The sequence below is a fragment of the Lepisma saccharinum genome, chromosome 18 (assembly GCF_977018435.1).
Source record: "Lepisma saccharinum chromosome 18, izLepSacc3.1, whole genome shotgun sequence".
In the NCBI taxonomy this organism is placed as follows: domain Eukaryota; kingdom Metazoa; phylum Arthropoda; class Insecta; order Zygentoma; family Lepismatidae; genus Lepisma; species Lepisma saccharinum.
The window spans coordinates 5,886,130-5,899,350 of NC_139246.1; the positions used below are offsets into that span (position 1 = coordinate 5,886,130).

The 13,221-nt window shown below is 37.0% G+C and overlaps 1 protein-coding gene across 1 annotated transcript in view; it reads left to right on the forward strand.

The window, feature by feature from the left end:
• LOC146002362 (ubiquitin-conjugating enzyme E2 G1-like) overlaps positions 1–13,221 on the forward strand; it is a 32,016-nt gene that overhangs the window by 5,397 nt on the left and 13,398 nt on the right. The window contains exons 2-3 of the mRNA XM_083140083.1: positions 795–897; positions 12,954–13,051. Of these exons, the coding sequence (XP_082996209.1) occupies positions 795–897; positions 12,954–13,051 (201 nt within the window). The remainder of the gene's footprint in view (positions 1–794; positions 898–12,953; positions 13,052–13,221) is intronic.

Below are 13,221 nucleotides of genomic sequence, written 5' to 3' on the forward strand. Positions count from 1 at the left end.
AGTGCACCACAAGTGTAGTTACTTGTTCAATGTACTTTGTCATAATTGCTCACAAATTAATACATTTGTAAACTAATAAGATAGAAATATCCATTTAAATAACCAAGATATGAAAATCCCCTGGTGTATATTATGGAATAATTATTGGTGGTGGTGCAATGTGGCTGCAATGCAGAACGTCCGGATAAAGTACATCTGGTAACTTGAATTTTGTTACGTTGTGATTATAATTGCTTTTTTTAAAAATTTTAGGTCCAAGTTCCTTTTGTTTTATTGCGATTTCATCCTGCTACAAATGCAATTTTAACATGGTTTACTTCTGTTAACACATACTGCGGAGTTTTAGTGATTACTTAAGATTGTGTTCATATGCTTTCGTGGTTAGGTTAGGCAGGCCACGTTTGGTTCTCTTACCATTGAAATGAAGTCCCTAAATGCATTCTAATAAGGGTCCAATTTACTTCTACATTAATTCCCACTAGTCTACGATACTTAGTCGCTTGTCAACGAAAAATACATTGTCCATGGGAAGCGCACATGCTTGCATAATGTAATTTTTAAATTATTTTTTTAAACATAAATAACTTTTTCTCGATCCGAACAGTGCTCATTACTTTAAGGAAGGTTGAAATTTTGTGTGACAATGATTTCCAAAATTCTATGGTAATTAGTCTTTTGCTAGGAGAATTTTAAAAAAATCATAAAACAATCAGAACTGTTACATGTACGGTTACCAATTTTATTTTACATGGTGATTTTGTGAATTGGTTTGAAATGTTTTCTTCTCTTTTCAGAGTTAAATAAGAACCCAGTGGAAGGGTTCTCAGCTGGTTTAATAGATGATAATGACATATATAGGTGGGAAGTTCTTATTATTGGCCCTCCCGATACCCTATAGTAAGTATCTTAAATTTTCTTTGTTTTTGTTTTCGTATGTTTGACATGTTTAACTTAGAGTTCTTTGTAAACACACATTTATGGTGAATATATGTTCCAAATTTTGGTGCAAAACAAAACTTTTTGGCATCAGAAGTAGTATGTAAAATCTTAAATTTGATTTAAAACTTATGCTTATTACACAGAAGAGCAGCACGTTAATAAGCTTCACTTGTGTGAAATACAAGGAAGTAAATACCAGTGGCTTCTCTTGAAAATTTAACCGGGTCTTACTCGACAACTCTTATTTATTATAAACCCCCTTCTCCATCTAGATGAATTGAATAAAATGGTACCCTTGACCAGTGCTCGAAAAATTTACCTGAAAGCTAGGTGCCAGCTGAAAATCGGGAGCCAGGAAACCACCTTCTAGCAATTGTGCATACTACAGTATGTTTCAAAAGTCTCATGATATATTTTCACTGTGTTTTCTGCACTAAACTAATCCTGTAGGCTATCGCTGGGTTCATAAATTTGTTAGCATTTATGTACATGAAAGCAATTACATAATTTTTTAAAAATATTGTTAATTTGCTGAAAACATCTGAGAACTGATTTTCAACAATAAATATCAACTCTTGAAAAATTTGAGCGGATAATTTGTTGGTGTTTGACTGGTTGTAAAACAGTTGCTTTGTGAGGTACAGCAGAAGCAGGGCATTTTTATTGGAAAACCTCTTGCACATGAGTGTAAGAATGAGTAGTAAAACACTCTTCAGCAATGCACACGCACTGCTCCAATGAAATGCCATGCTGAATCAATTAATAACACAGGCACAGTGGCGGCGAAAGTGAGTGATGAGAATTCAATGTAACCAGGAGCAGCCTAGCATGCTCTCAAAGATTCCAATTTCGGCACAAAATCTTGATTTGCGTAAATGTATAGACACATGCTGCATGCGACTGTTGGCAATATTTAGACTTGCTAGTGTTGCCATATTACGGAGATATGTCCAAAAAAATGGCACTTTTCACTCAACCCATAAAATCGCCAGTCAAAAATTCATCAGATGTTGCACATGACCAATATTGGTCTCAAATGACAGACTGACATGGCATCAGTCATCAAAATGTCTAATTATGACCCTTCGATAATTTCTTACATATTTTTCTTACGCAGAAGTTCATTTCTGGAAAAAATTGAATGCTGCTTTCAGTCAGTTATTAATTTATATAATTTTCTATACGGAGTGAACTGATAATTTTAAGCATTGAAAAATATCTCAATGGATGAGGCTTTATATTGCAGAAAACTTGGTGTAATTATCTCTTACGGTTTTCATTATATACATTTCCAAAATTTGGGTTGTGCAGCTTTTGAAACACACTGTATAAGATGTTGAGCATCACGGTATTCAAAACATCGCTAAATTATTTGAGAAAGCAGGAAATAGAAGACAAAGGGTAAGAAATTGTTACGGACTCTATGGAATGTTCACAACGTTGATTAAAAAAAAAATCTAACTGCAATTTGAACTTAGAATCATCAAAATTTCATACATATTACAGCAAAATTTACAGGCGGAAATTTTAGTCGCCATGGCGACCGGGATTTTACGAGCCCTGCCCTTGACCCTCTGCACCCCCTCGAGAAAGTGATATATCGTGTATGGTTTATGAAGTTTATCAATGTTTTCAGCTCTGAAATGTGTTGTTGTGAAGTAAAAATACATCTTTACCTTAGTGTGTTACCTTACCGTGAAGCACAACAGTCTGTAGGCTTCACGAAAGTGAATATAGCACAACATTCCACAACAGCAGCTACAATTTTTCGTCGGTAGGTTAGGAGTGTTAGGTTTGGAGCTGATATCAATTTCAGACGTGTTCTTTTACTATTTTAGTGTGCATATAAACTGTTTCTTACTAATACAAAGTGCCAAAAGTACTTGAAATGGCATGTTTTTTACTTTCACGTGCCATACTTTCGGATCAGATATCTGTTCTTTTTTTTTTCCACATGCTGGAACCAATTTTGTATTACATAAAAAGTTGAAATCTGCCGATTTAAAAAAATCAACAATTCTTGAGGGAGTACAATAGGTAAACTGCCCCAATATAATAAAACAATGCAAGCATATAAGTAAAACAAAGCAGATGTGTTGACAACTTTAAATTTACTGGCAATTTCTATATTTTTAATAAAATCTCTCTTCTTTACCTAAAATTGGACCTACATTTTCCTGCACCCTAGGAAATATCTTTCATGAAGCAACACAGTGTCTGCTAAGCATGGCACAGTGCAGGAATGAAGAAGCATGTTTTCTCCCACCAATGCTGTTTTGTAGCGGTTCAACTGCCAATACAGGCTGCATTTTTGAAACAATAGCCACTTTTACTTCAGTTCACCCTTCCCGTATACAGTCAGGGAGGAAGGTCATCAGAAGAGTGGGATGGAGAATAATGAGTGGTGTACATACCACAATCGTTAAAATTTTACATTAATTTCTTAAATTCCGGTTTAAAAGCATGTTTTAACCCATTGACTGTGGCCAATCTACATATACAGGTGTATCATAAGTAATAGTGCAAACTGACACAGTTGAAAGTACACAATAATAGAAGCAAAAAAGTCTCGGTAACCATGGGTCTGCAAACAAGCCATTTTCGAGATAATTGCGAATATGTGGTTGGTTACAAGCCGCCACTGACTTCATTGTTTGTAAACGTCGTCCTAGTTGGTAAAATGCTAATAATACAGTAAGAAAAGTCATTGGAGATCTCATTGCTTTTATTGAACATTCTACTTACTTTAACAAACGTTAGTATGTTACGATTACTGTACACTCGTACCTGTTAAAGGAGGTGTTCAAGTGTCGTCCTTTCATCTGCATGCAATACTGTACGCGATTCCGCATTGAGTTTCGAAATCTTTTGAACACCCCCGGTTCATTTCAGAATTGGTCACAAGCATGTAAAATTCTCTGTACTGATTGTATCCATCCTGTTTGATTACAAAGCCACCTCTCGGAAATGTTCTGTTTTGTAAACAAAGAGCAAACCTTGAAATGCGCAAGGAGTAAAGCACTTGCTGTTTACAAAATGCAATCAGTGACTGCTTCTAACCACACATTATTAGCACTTGACCAACTAGGATGAAGTTTACAAACAATGGAGTTGGTGGCAGCTTGTAACCACACATTCACAATTATTTTGAAAACTGCTAGTTTTCAGACCAATGTTTACTGAAACTTTTTTGCTTCCCCAAAATAACTTTTTGATATCAAACTCTCACGAAGAGACCATGTGTCTTGCAATTTAAAACAGTAGTTTAAAAACACCATGAAGGTATAATTTCAGATATTTGCCAGAAAATTCGCTAAAATGAAAATGTGAATTTTGGGTAAAATAACCAGGGTTGGCATCTTGCCAGTTTTTTTTTTTTTTCTGTTAACATTGTTAAGAATTGACAATGGAGGTCTCACACCTTGAAATGATTAAACTAAAAGCATAAATAACCCGTGCCGCAGACCATTCGGGGCCCAGGCCTACCTACCAACTGCCGGCCTCACTCCCACCTGATCCTACTCTTAGGTGGGAGATCATCCAACCGGTTACGGGGTGACGTGTGGTCAGCACGACGAACCCCCAGTCGTCGTCATAGGTTTTCATGATGGGGTTACTCTACTCATTCGTATCTCCCCAATTTAATCATGATGTGAGTGTTCACCAGTCTCATACACAGGCCGAAATCTCAGGAGATTCAAACCTGCACACGCCCCATAGCCAGAGCCCAAAGCATGACCACACAGCCACAGTGTGGGACAAATGATTAAATTATCTAAAATGCCATGTTCTGAAATACTTGACCAAGAGTTTGATTCTACTCTTCCTGGATGGTGTAGATCTGTGATCAGTTCCCAGGGTTGCGCATTGCAATATTATACAAATTACTAATACTTGATAGCTGTGTTGGTTTAGTCGACCTCCGTGATGCAGTGGTTAGCACAGCATGCTGCAATGCCAGGCGCCCCAGGTTCGAATCCTGGTTCGGACGTGGATGTTTGGGTTTGTCCCAATGAGAATACAGAGAAAATGGAGAAAATTGATGTGTCTGAAAATTGAGAATATAGAGAGAACAAGGGGAATACTACTGCTTGGGGGTATTACTTTTTATTACAAATGTAAAAAAAAGTAAGACAGGCTGGCTGACTTCCATGCAGAAGACCCGGGTTGGTTCTTTGGAGTGGGTGATCTAAGGCCGGAATTTTCCGGTCTTGTCCCTGCATAAAGCAACTCTGGGACTCACCCAGCCTCAAATCAATGGGTCCTGGGGAAAGGGGGTAAAGGCAGCCGGAGTTTGTTGTGATCACATCACCTCCAAAACGGCAGAGATCAAGAATATGTCTGTCCCTACCGTCATATCCCCTGAATGTGCCTTCATGGCACGTTGCTATATGCACGGGGAACTTTACCTTTATCTAATGGGTTGGCAACTAAGTTCCCGCCGTTTTCTAAGGAAGGTGTTGAAAGGTTAGTTTTCAATAAACAGATACAAGTAGTTAATCAATAATGTATTCTCCTGTGTTGTTTACAACGTTTTGCCAACGTTCAACAAGGTTTTCAATACCTCGTCGGTAGAAATCACGTGGTTTAGACTCGAAAAAGTCATCAACAACGTTACGTTAGTTTATGTTTTATAATAAAATAAATTACTGCCTTGGTCAGCATATTTAGTTTTTCATAATCATGGAAACAAGGCTTAATGGAGTTATAAATGGAGTTATAATCCAACCAAGCTCTCAATTTTGCATCAGTATTGAACGAACCTCCCCGCATAGCATTTGAAAGAGATCGAAAGAGGTGAAAATCCATTGGTGCCAAATCTGGAGAGTATGGTGGATGTGGCAGCACTTCCCAACCATGAGCTTGAATGGCGTCCTTGGTCATATTGGTGATATGAGGGCGGGCGTTGTCGTGCAGCAAAAGAACACCATGCTGCCGATTCGGTCTTTTCTCTTGAATAGCCGTGTTGAGTCGTTCCATTTGTTGCACATAGAGTTCCGCGTTGATCGTTTGGTTCCTTTCAAGCAATTCGAAATGGAGAATCCCTTCCCAGTCCCACCATACGCACAACATCGTTTTACGCGGATGAAGATTCTGTTTCGCGCGTGGGGTCGCTTGTTTCCCGGGGCTCAGCCATTCCTTACGCCGCTTCATATTCATGTAAAGGCACCATTTTTCATCGCCAGTAACGATTCGGTGAAGAAATCGTTCCTTTTGTCCATGGGTTGCACGGTGCCGAGCAAGCAAACCAGCGGAGATTGTGGCTCGTTGATTTTTGTTGGTGACACTTAAAGTGTGAGGCACCCATGCTCCACACTTCTGAACCTTTCCCATCGAGTGAAGATGCTTCTCTACAGTAGTGTGGGAGCAACCCATTGTCTCTGCCAGTTCCCTTGTTGTTTGACGCGGATTTTCATGCAACAGATGGTTCAATCGCTCTTCATCTAACTCAACTGGACGGCCAGAACGAGATGCGTCTTTGAGGTCAAAATTTCCTTTTTTGAACTTCGCATACCAATCACGGGCGGTTCTTTCAGCTATAGCACCCACTCTATACACAGCACAAATGTTGCGAGCAGCTTCTGCGGCCTTAGAACCTTGATTAAAGGAAAAAGGGAGGAGGTGTCGAAAATGCTCATTCTTCTCAACTTGACATTCCATTTTAATGATCTGTAAATAACAAAAAAATATGTCTTAGTAACAAAGAAACATAAATTTAGGTAGAACAATATATTCTCTTTCGCATGATGTACACCTTCGTGCCAAACGTATTTAATGTCATAGAGATTTTTCCAATGAAAAAAAAACGGCGGGAACTTAGTTGCCAACCCAATACTATACAATGTATGGTTGCTGCACACACACACTTTTAAATCTGCTTCAATGCAGTTTGTTCACAATTTTGTTTTCCCATTATTTTTGTAGATGTTTCAAGTTTAAAAATCTCCCAACCATGCCAAAATTATAAGGCTGACATATTTGTTTTCACTGATTTAATCCAAATAACTAACTAACTCTCTAGCCTTCTTAAACCCAAGGGTTCATGGCTGCAGCAACACAGGCCTTCCATCTGTCCCTATCTTGAGCATGATATATATACTCTTTTCCATCCCTACCAGTTTCCTTTAGGTCCATCTCAACGTTGTCCCTCCATCTTCGTCTTGGCCTTCTTACAGGTCTCTTACCATCAGGTTTCCCAACAAGAATTCTGTAAACTCCTCTTTCCTCTCTCATTCGTGCCACATGGCCTGCCCACCTAAGTCTTCTTGATTTAATCATTCTAATAATATCTGGACATGAATACAAATTATGTAACCTTTTCCACTCACCTGTCTCCTCATCCCTTTTAGGTCCAAATATTTTCCTAAGGATCTTATTTTCAAATACTCTCAATTTATGTTCCTCTTTTAATGTAAGGGACCAAGTTTCACATCCATATAATAATACGGGCAAAAATACTGTTTTGTATATTTTAACTTTTAGTTTCTGTAGATATTAAACGAGAAGACAAAAGTTTATGGAGAGAGAAGTAACATGCATTTCCTGAATTAAGCCTACTTTTTATTTCCTCTTTAATATAATTTTCATTTGTTAATATTACTCCTAAGTATTTGAATTTGGAAACTGGTTCAAATGAGTTATCAATAATTAGATAATTTCATCCAAATGGAATACCCTATCCATCCTTCAAAATATCTGGTTGCTATGAAACTAACAATTCTCATGGACAAAACATTAGTGGCCCCCATTTGGATCCCTATATTGTTAAAAAAATATTTGTCACACCATGACTTAAGAAGTCAAAAAATGTAGTTAGGCAGATATTTGAAAGTGGCATCAGAATTTGGAACTACCTCAGAATATGAAAAATCAATTTTTCATCCACCATCTTGAAATGCTTTTAACAAATGCAAAATAAAATCATTCCCTGGGTGTACCTATTTGCAACATGAATTTCAGCTTAAAAACTCTAAATTTGCTACAGATATCGTGGTCTGAAAATTGGTGAATTTCCCCCATCCTTATTAAACCACACACTATATTACAGAGTTTTTACTAAAACCTTCAAGCTCAAGTAATGTCCTAACGTAGCCGAGACTTGGTTTTCTTAATCTATGAAAATCTAACCTCAAATATTTGCATAACTTAAAGCTCTCCCAAGGCATGTTAAATCGTCCACCATCTTTAAACATCGTGACAACAATCCTTTAAGTTATCTTGTAACTCTAAAAATTGCAACTCAAAAGCTTAACATTTATGGCAAAATGTATGTTTGCGATTTTACCACCACTACTCTCCTAAACTATGGAATATAATTTTAAAAGTTTTACTGCAAAATTGCGGACCAACGGATTATCTACAATGACTGAGTTTAGTTCCTTATACTCCAAAAATGCATTGTAGATGGACAGTTTTAGGGAAAAAGGGAGCATGGTATAGTGAGTGCGTTCAACATGAGGAAAACCAGTTTTTCATTCACCATCTTGAAACACATTGTTCAATTTCACTCACATGCAATACCATTGTAGTCTGCCAAGTTTTCTAGCTGGAGAAACATGTTATCATGGTCACTAAATAGATGACTTGTCTTTCTTTGCCCATCCACCCCACCCATGCTCCTCCTAAATCGTGCATTATGTTTCAATAATTTTATTGTGAATTTACAGTGCAAGTATTGTCACAATGCTCCTGAAAGTTTGATGCACAAAGCTCGAAGTTGTAGTCTATAAAAAGGTTTGAAAATGTCAAAAATGGTAAAAATGTGAAACTATATGTATGCATTGTATTTACTTGAGTACCCCACACCCCCTATTTTTAAGAAGAAAAAAATAAATTGTGGTAGATTTTGAGTATTATAAGTTTGGCTAAGCCTTTACTTTACAAGTTTTCTGAAACTGTTGACAATTCTAGAATCTCGCAATTATTTAAAGCAATAATTTACAACATTTTCTGAAAAAAAAAAACACATTTTGAGTAGGTTTTTTGGTGTTTTTTTTTCAAGGTGGGTTTTTCTGAAGAAAAAAACTGGAAAACTGGGCTGGACCCAACCGTGCCAACACTGAATAGTAAAAAATCACCAGTTTGAAAATAAAATAAAAAATCAAGGTCCCTACCGATTAGGCATAAATAAAACAAGAATATCAGTTGTAATTTATTGCATTAGTAACAGTGAGTCCTAACCTAATTTTCGGCATAATCACCACCGTTGTTCTGGCATTTGTGGTAGAATGGCACTAAATTTTGTATGCCCATGGCATGTGTGTGACAGCAAAGACTGGACACCCCCCCTCCTGGTCCCTGCCTGGCTAGGGGCCTGAACTGGACACAAGCTATCTCGGTACTGATGTGCCCAGTGCTAAGGTCAGCATGCAGCTGTGGGTCTAAATCCTGGCAGATGCTCTCGTACTTCCTGCCGAGCCAGCAGTCATCTTGGCTGTGAAAGGCACTGTTGATCAGAAAGTTGCCACATGTGGTTTTATGTAGTTTGACCCAATTGCATGTCTGTGTGAGAGAGAGTGCGAAATGATAATGCAATCACAGATGCTTCTTCTGTTAAGCTACCTTGAAGTATATGGAGTAGACTGCATGTTCATGTGTGTTGTTTATGGCTGGGATAGAACATTGAGCTAAATTCTACCCCAGGAAATAGGTTTTTAAAATGGAAAACTGAACTTTCCTTACAACAAGCATCACATTTCACTATTTCTGAAAGTAGTTAATTTAACAGGGGTAGAAAAATAGTTCTAAATTATTTTTTTAAATTATTAAAGTTCAATTGTTTTTTTTTAAAAAAAAAACAAAAAAAAACAGTACAGTATGTTTTTTCTTCGTCTTTGTGTGTATTCTGTATTATGTGCAGGGCTCGAAAAATCCCGGTCGCTATCACAACTAAAAATTTCAGCCTGGCGACTGTGATCTTTTGCTATATTATGTATGAAATTTTGATGATTCTAAGTTCAAATTGCAGTACAGTGTAAGTTAGTAAATGATTTTTTTTTATAATGTTGTGAACATTCCATAGAGTCCGTAACAATTTTTTACCCTTTGTCCCCCAACACCCCATTTCCTGCTTTCTCAAATAATTTAGTGATGTTTACAGTGTTTCAAAAGTCGCACAACCCAAACTTTGGAAATGTATATCATGAAAACCTTAAGAGAGATTTACACCGGGTTTTCTGCATTATAAAGCCTCATCCATTGAGATATTTTTCAATGCTTAAAATTACCAGTTTACCCCATACAGAAAATTATATAAATTAATAACTGATAGAAAGCAGCATTCAAATTTTTCCAGAAATGAACTTCTGAGTAAGAAAAATATGTAAGAAATTATCGAAGGGTCATAATTAGACATTTTGATGACTGATGCCATGTCAGTCTGTCATTTGAGACCAATATTGGTCATGTGCAACATTTGATGCCTTTTTGATTGGCGATTTTGATAGTTGAGTGAAAAGTGCCATTTTTGGGACATATCTCCGTATATGGCAACACTAGCAGGTCCAAATATTGCCAATAGTCGCATGGAACATGTCTTAAGTATTGGCTAAACATTTACGTGAAAAATCGTAAATCAAGATTTTGTGCCGAAATTGGACTCTCTTGAGAGAATCCTAGGCTGCCCCTGGTTACATTGAATTCTCTTCACTCACTGTGCTTGCTGAAGAGTGTTTTACTACTCATTCTTACACTCATGTGCAAGAGGTTTTCCAATAAAAATGCCCTGCTTCTGCTGTACCTCACAAAGCAACTGTTTTACAACCAGTCAAACACCAACAGATGATCCCACAATTTTTTTAAGAGTTGGTATTTATTGTTGAAAATCAGTTCTCGGATGTTTTCAGCAAATGAACAATGTTTTTTTAAAATAATGTAATTGCATTTGATAAATGCTAACATAAATTTATGAACCCAGTGATAGCCTACAGGATTAGCTTAGTGCAGAAACCCGGTGTGAATATCTCTTACAATTTTCATGATATACATTTTTAAAGTTTGGATTGCGCGACTTTTGAAACATACTGTAGTATGCACAGTTGCTAGTAGGTGGTTTCCTGGTGCCTGATATTCAGAGCTGGCGAATAGTTTTGAAGAAAATTTTTTGATCACTGATTATGTGTATCATTAAATCAGAATAATAAAAAAACCCATTATAAATTTTTTCACTGTTGCTAGTGGAATATTGAAATCTGCAGCAATATAGTTGGTCGTTTATTAGAATGTTTTACATAGTTATTTATACTGTTACTAATAGAGCCTTCTCTAGGAAGCCCACTCCGGAGCAAGATTTAATTATTTTTAATAAAATCTTGTATTAATTAATAAAATTAGTATTTTAGCTTTATCTTAGTTGGATTCATGGCTTCCTTATTCCTTAATTGAAAAAAAATAAAAGGAAGAGCTGACTCCTGGGAAAAGTGCTGGTGCCTCAATTATTTTGTTAACTATTCAATACTCTATCCATTTTAGTGTATAAACACTCATGTATATTGTTAATATTCACAGGTAGAAATTATATTTTTAACATAGGGTGTATACGAGGTGGGCTAGAAAAAACTGACTGTTGCTACAAAATCTTTTATGGGTTATTTTGTACAATATGAACATTACCCCCTTCAAAGTACTCCCCTGCACTTTTAATACACCGCTCCATACGAATCTTCCATTTCTGGAAGCAGTGCTAGAAAGCATTTTCTGAAACCATATTCATGACCTCCGTCGCTTTTGTTTTCACAGATTCTAAGGTCGTAAATCTGGTTCGTTTCAGTGCTGATTTTACCATTGGGAATAAGAAAAGTCGCATGGAGCAAGATCCGGCCAATAGGATGGATGCTCTAACATTGGGATTCCATACTTGGCCAAAAAAGCCTTGACTGACAATGCCGTGTGGACAGGAGCATTGTCCTGATGATGAATCCATGACTTGCTTTTCCACAAATCAGGTCGTTATCTTCTTGCTCATGAAGGCTTGTCAGCACTGTAATGAAATAATGTTGGTTGACAGTTTGACCTTCGGGTACCCAATTCGAATAAATTCAGACATTTGCAATGTTTGATTCCGTTTTTGACGTGCAAGGCTGCCCAGGATGCAAGTCGTCCGCGATTACTTCTCATCCCTCTTTAAACCTTTGAAACCACTCAAACAATTGAGAGCGTGATAAACACTTATCTCCGTGCACTTCCTTCAACAAAACATAGGTTTCTGTGGTGGATTTTCAGAGTTTCATGAGAAACTTCACATTGATACGCTGTTCCACTTTCACACTCAACATTTTTCTGACGGAGCACAGATATACGGTTCACTTCATCCACAAACTACAGCAGAACTGAGCACCGCGCACCCTGGGCAATCACTCAGTCGATAGGCAAGATATCACGTTATACATTCATGCACCACTTGACCTTGACGCGCTTTCCATTTGTCGACAGCAACATCAATTTTTTTTCTAGCCACACCTTGTATGAATTAAGAAACAACACTGAAGCAACCTTTCTTTTGTTCTAAATGACAGCAACAGTAAAACTTTGTATTTACATTGATGAAACATGTGTGGAACCGTGGTAGAAAGGTAGGGAACCACAGAATGAAAATGGCTACTGCACAATAGAAAGCTATGTGAATTCTTTGGTTTCATGAAAACAAATCTCTTTCAATTAGAGTAAAAGTGTAATTCTCCTAGTAAGGGCTCCATAAAACGTTGGTATCAGCAATTTGACACAGGAAGCATTGAACAAAGTTGTGCTGGCATACCCCCAGTCTCCGAAAACGTGAATGGAGTGAGAGATGCTTTTACAAGAAGCCTGGGTAAATCAGCTCATCATACATGTTGTAAATGAAACTGTTCAACATGGTCTGTTAAACGCAAAAGCTAAATATAAGTACTTTGTTCTTTTTTTATATTCATCCTTGCAATGTGCTCTAATTTATAACCACCCTGTATATATATCTTGATTTGTGTGCACAGAAATTTGTAAGAAATTGTTATATTAATGATACATTTTTTTTCTTTCAGTGAGGGTGGGTTCTTCAAGGCCCATCTTCATTTCCCTAAGGAATATCCCCTTAGACCACCTAAAATGAAATTTATAACCGAAATTTGGCATCCAAACAGTAAGTCTATTTTGTAATTTTCTCTTGCAGTTGCAGATAAAAAGTACAGTATCATTTCATGGATTTTTCTTTAACTTTGGTAGTTTAAACCACCAAGCAATTGGTTATGTCTATTCGTGCACTTTAAGAAGTACATGTCTCTCTTAAATTGTTTATGAAACATTCAAGCT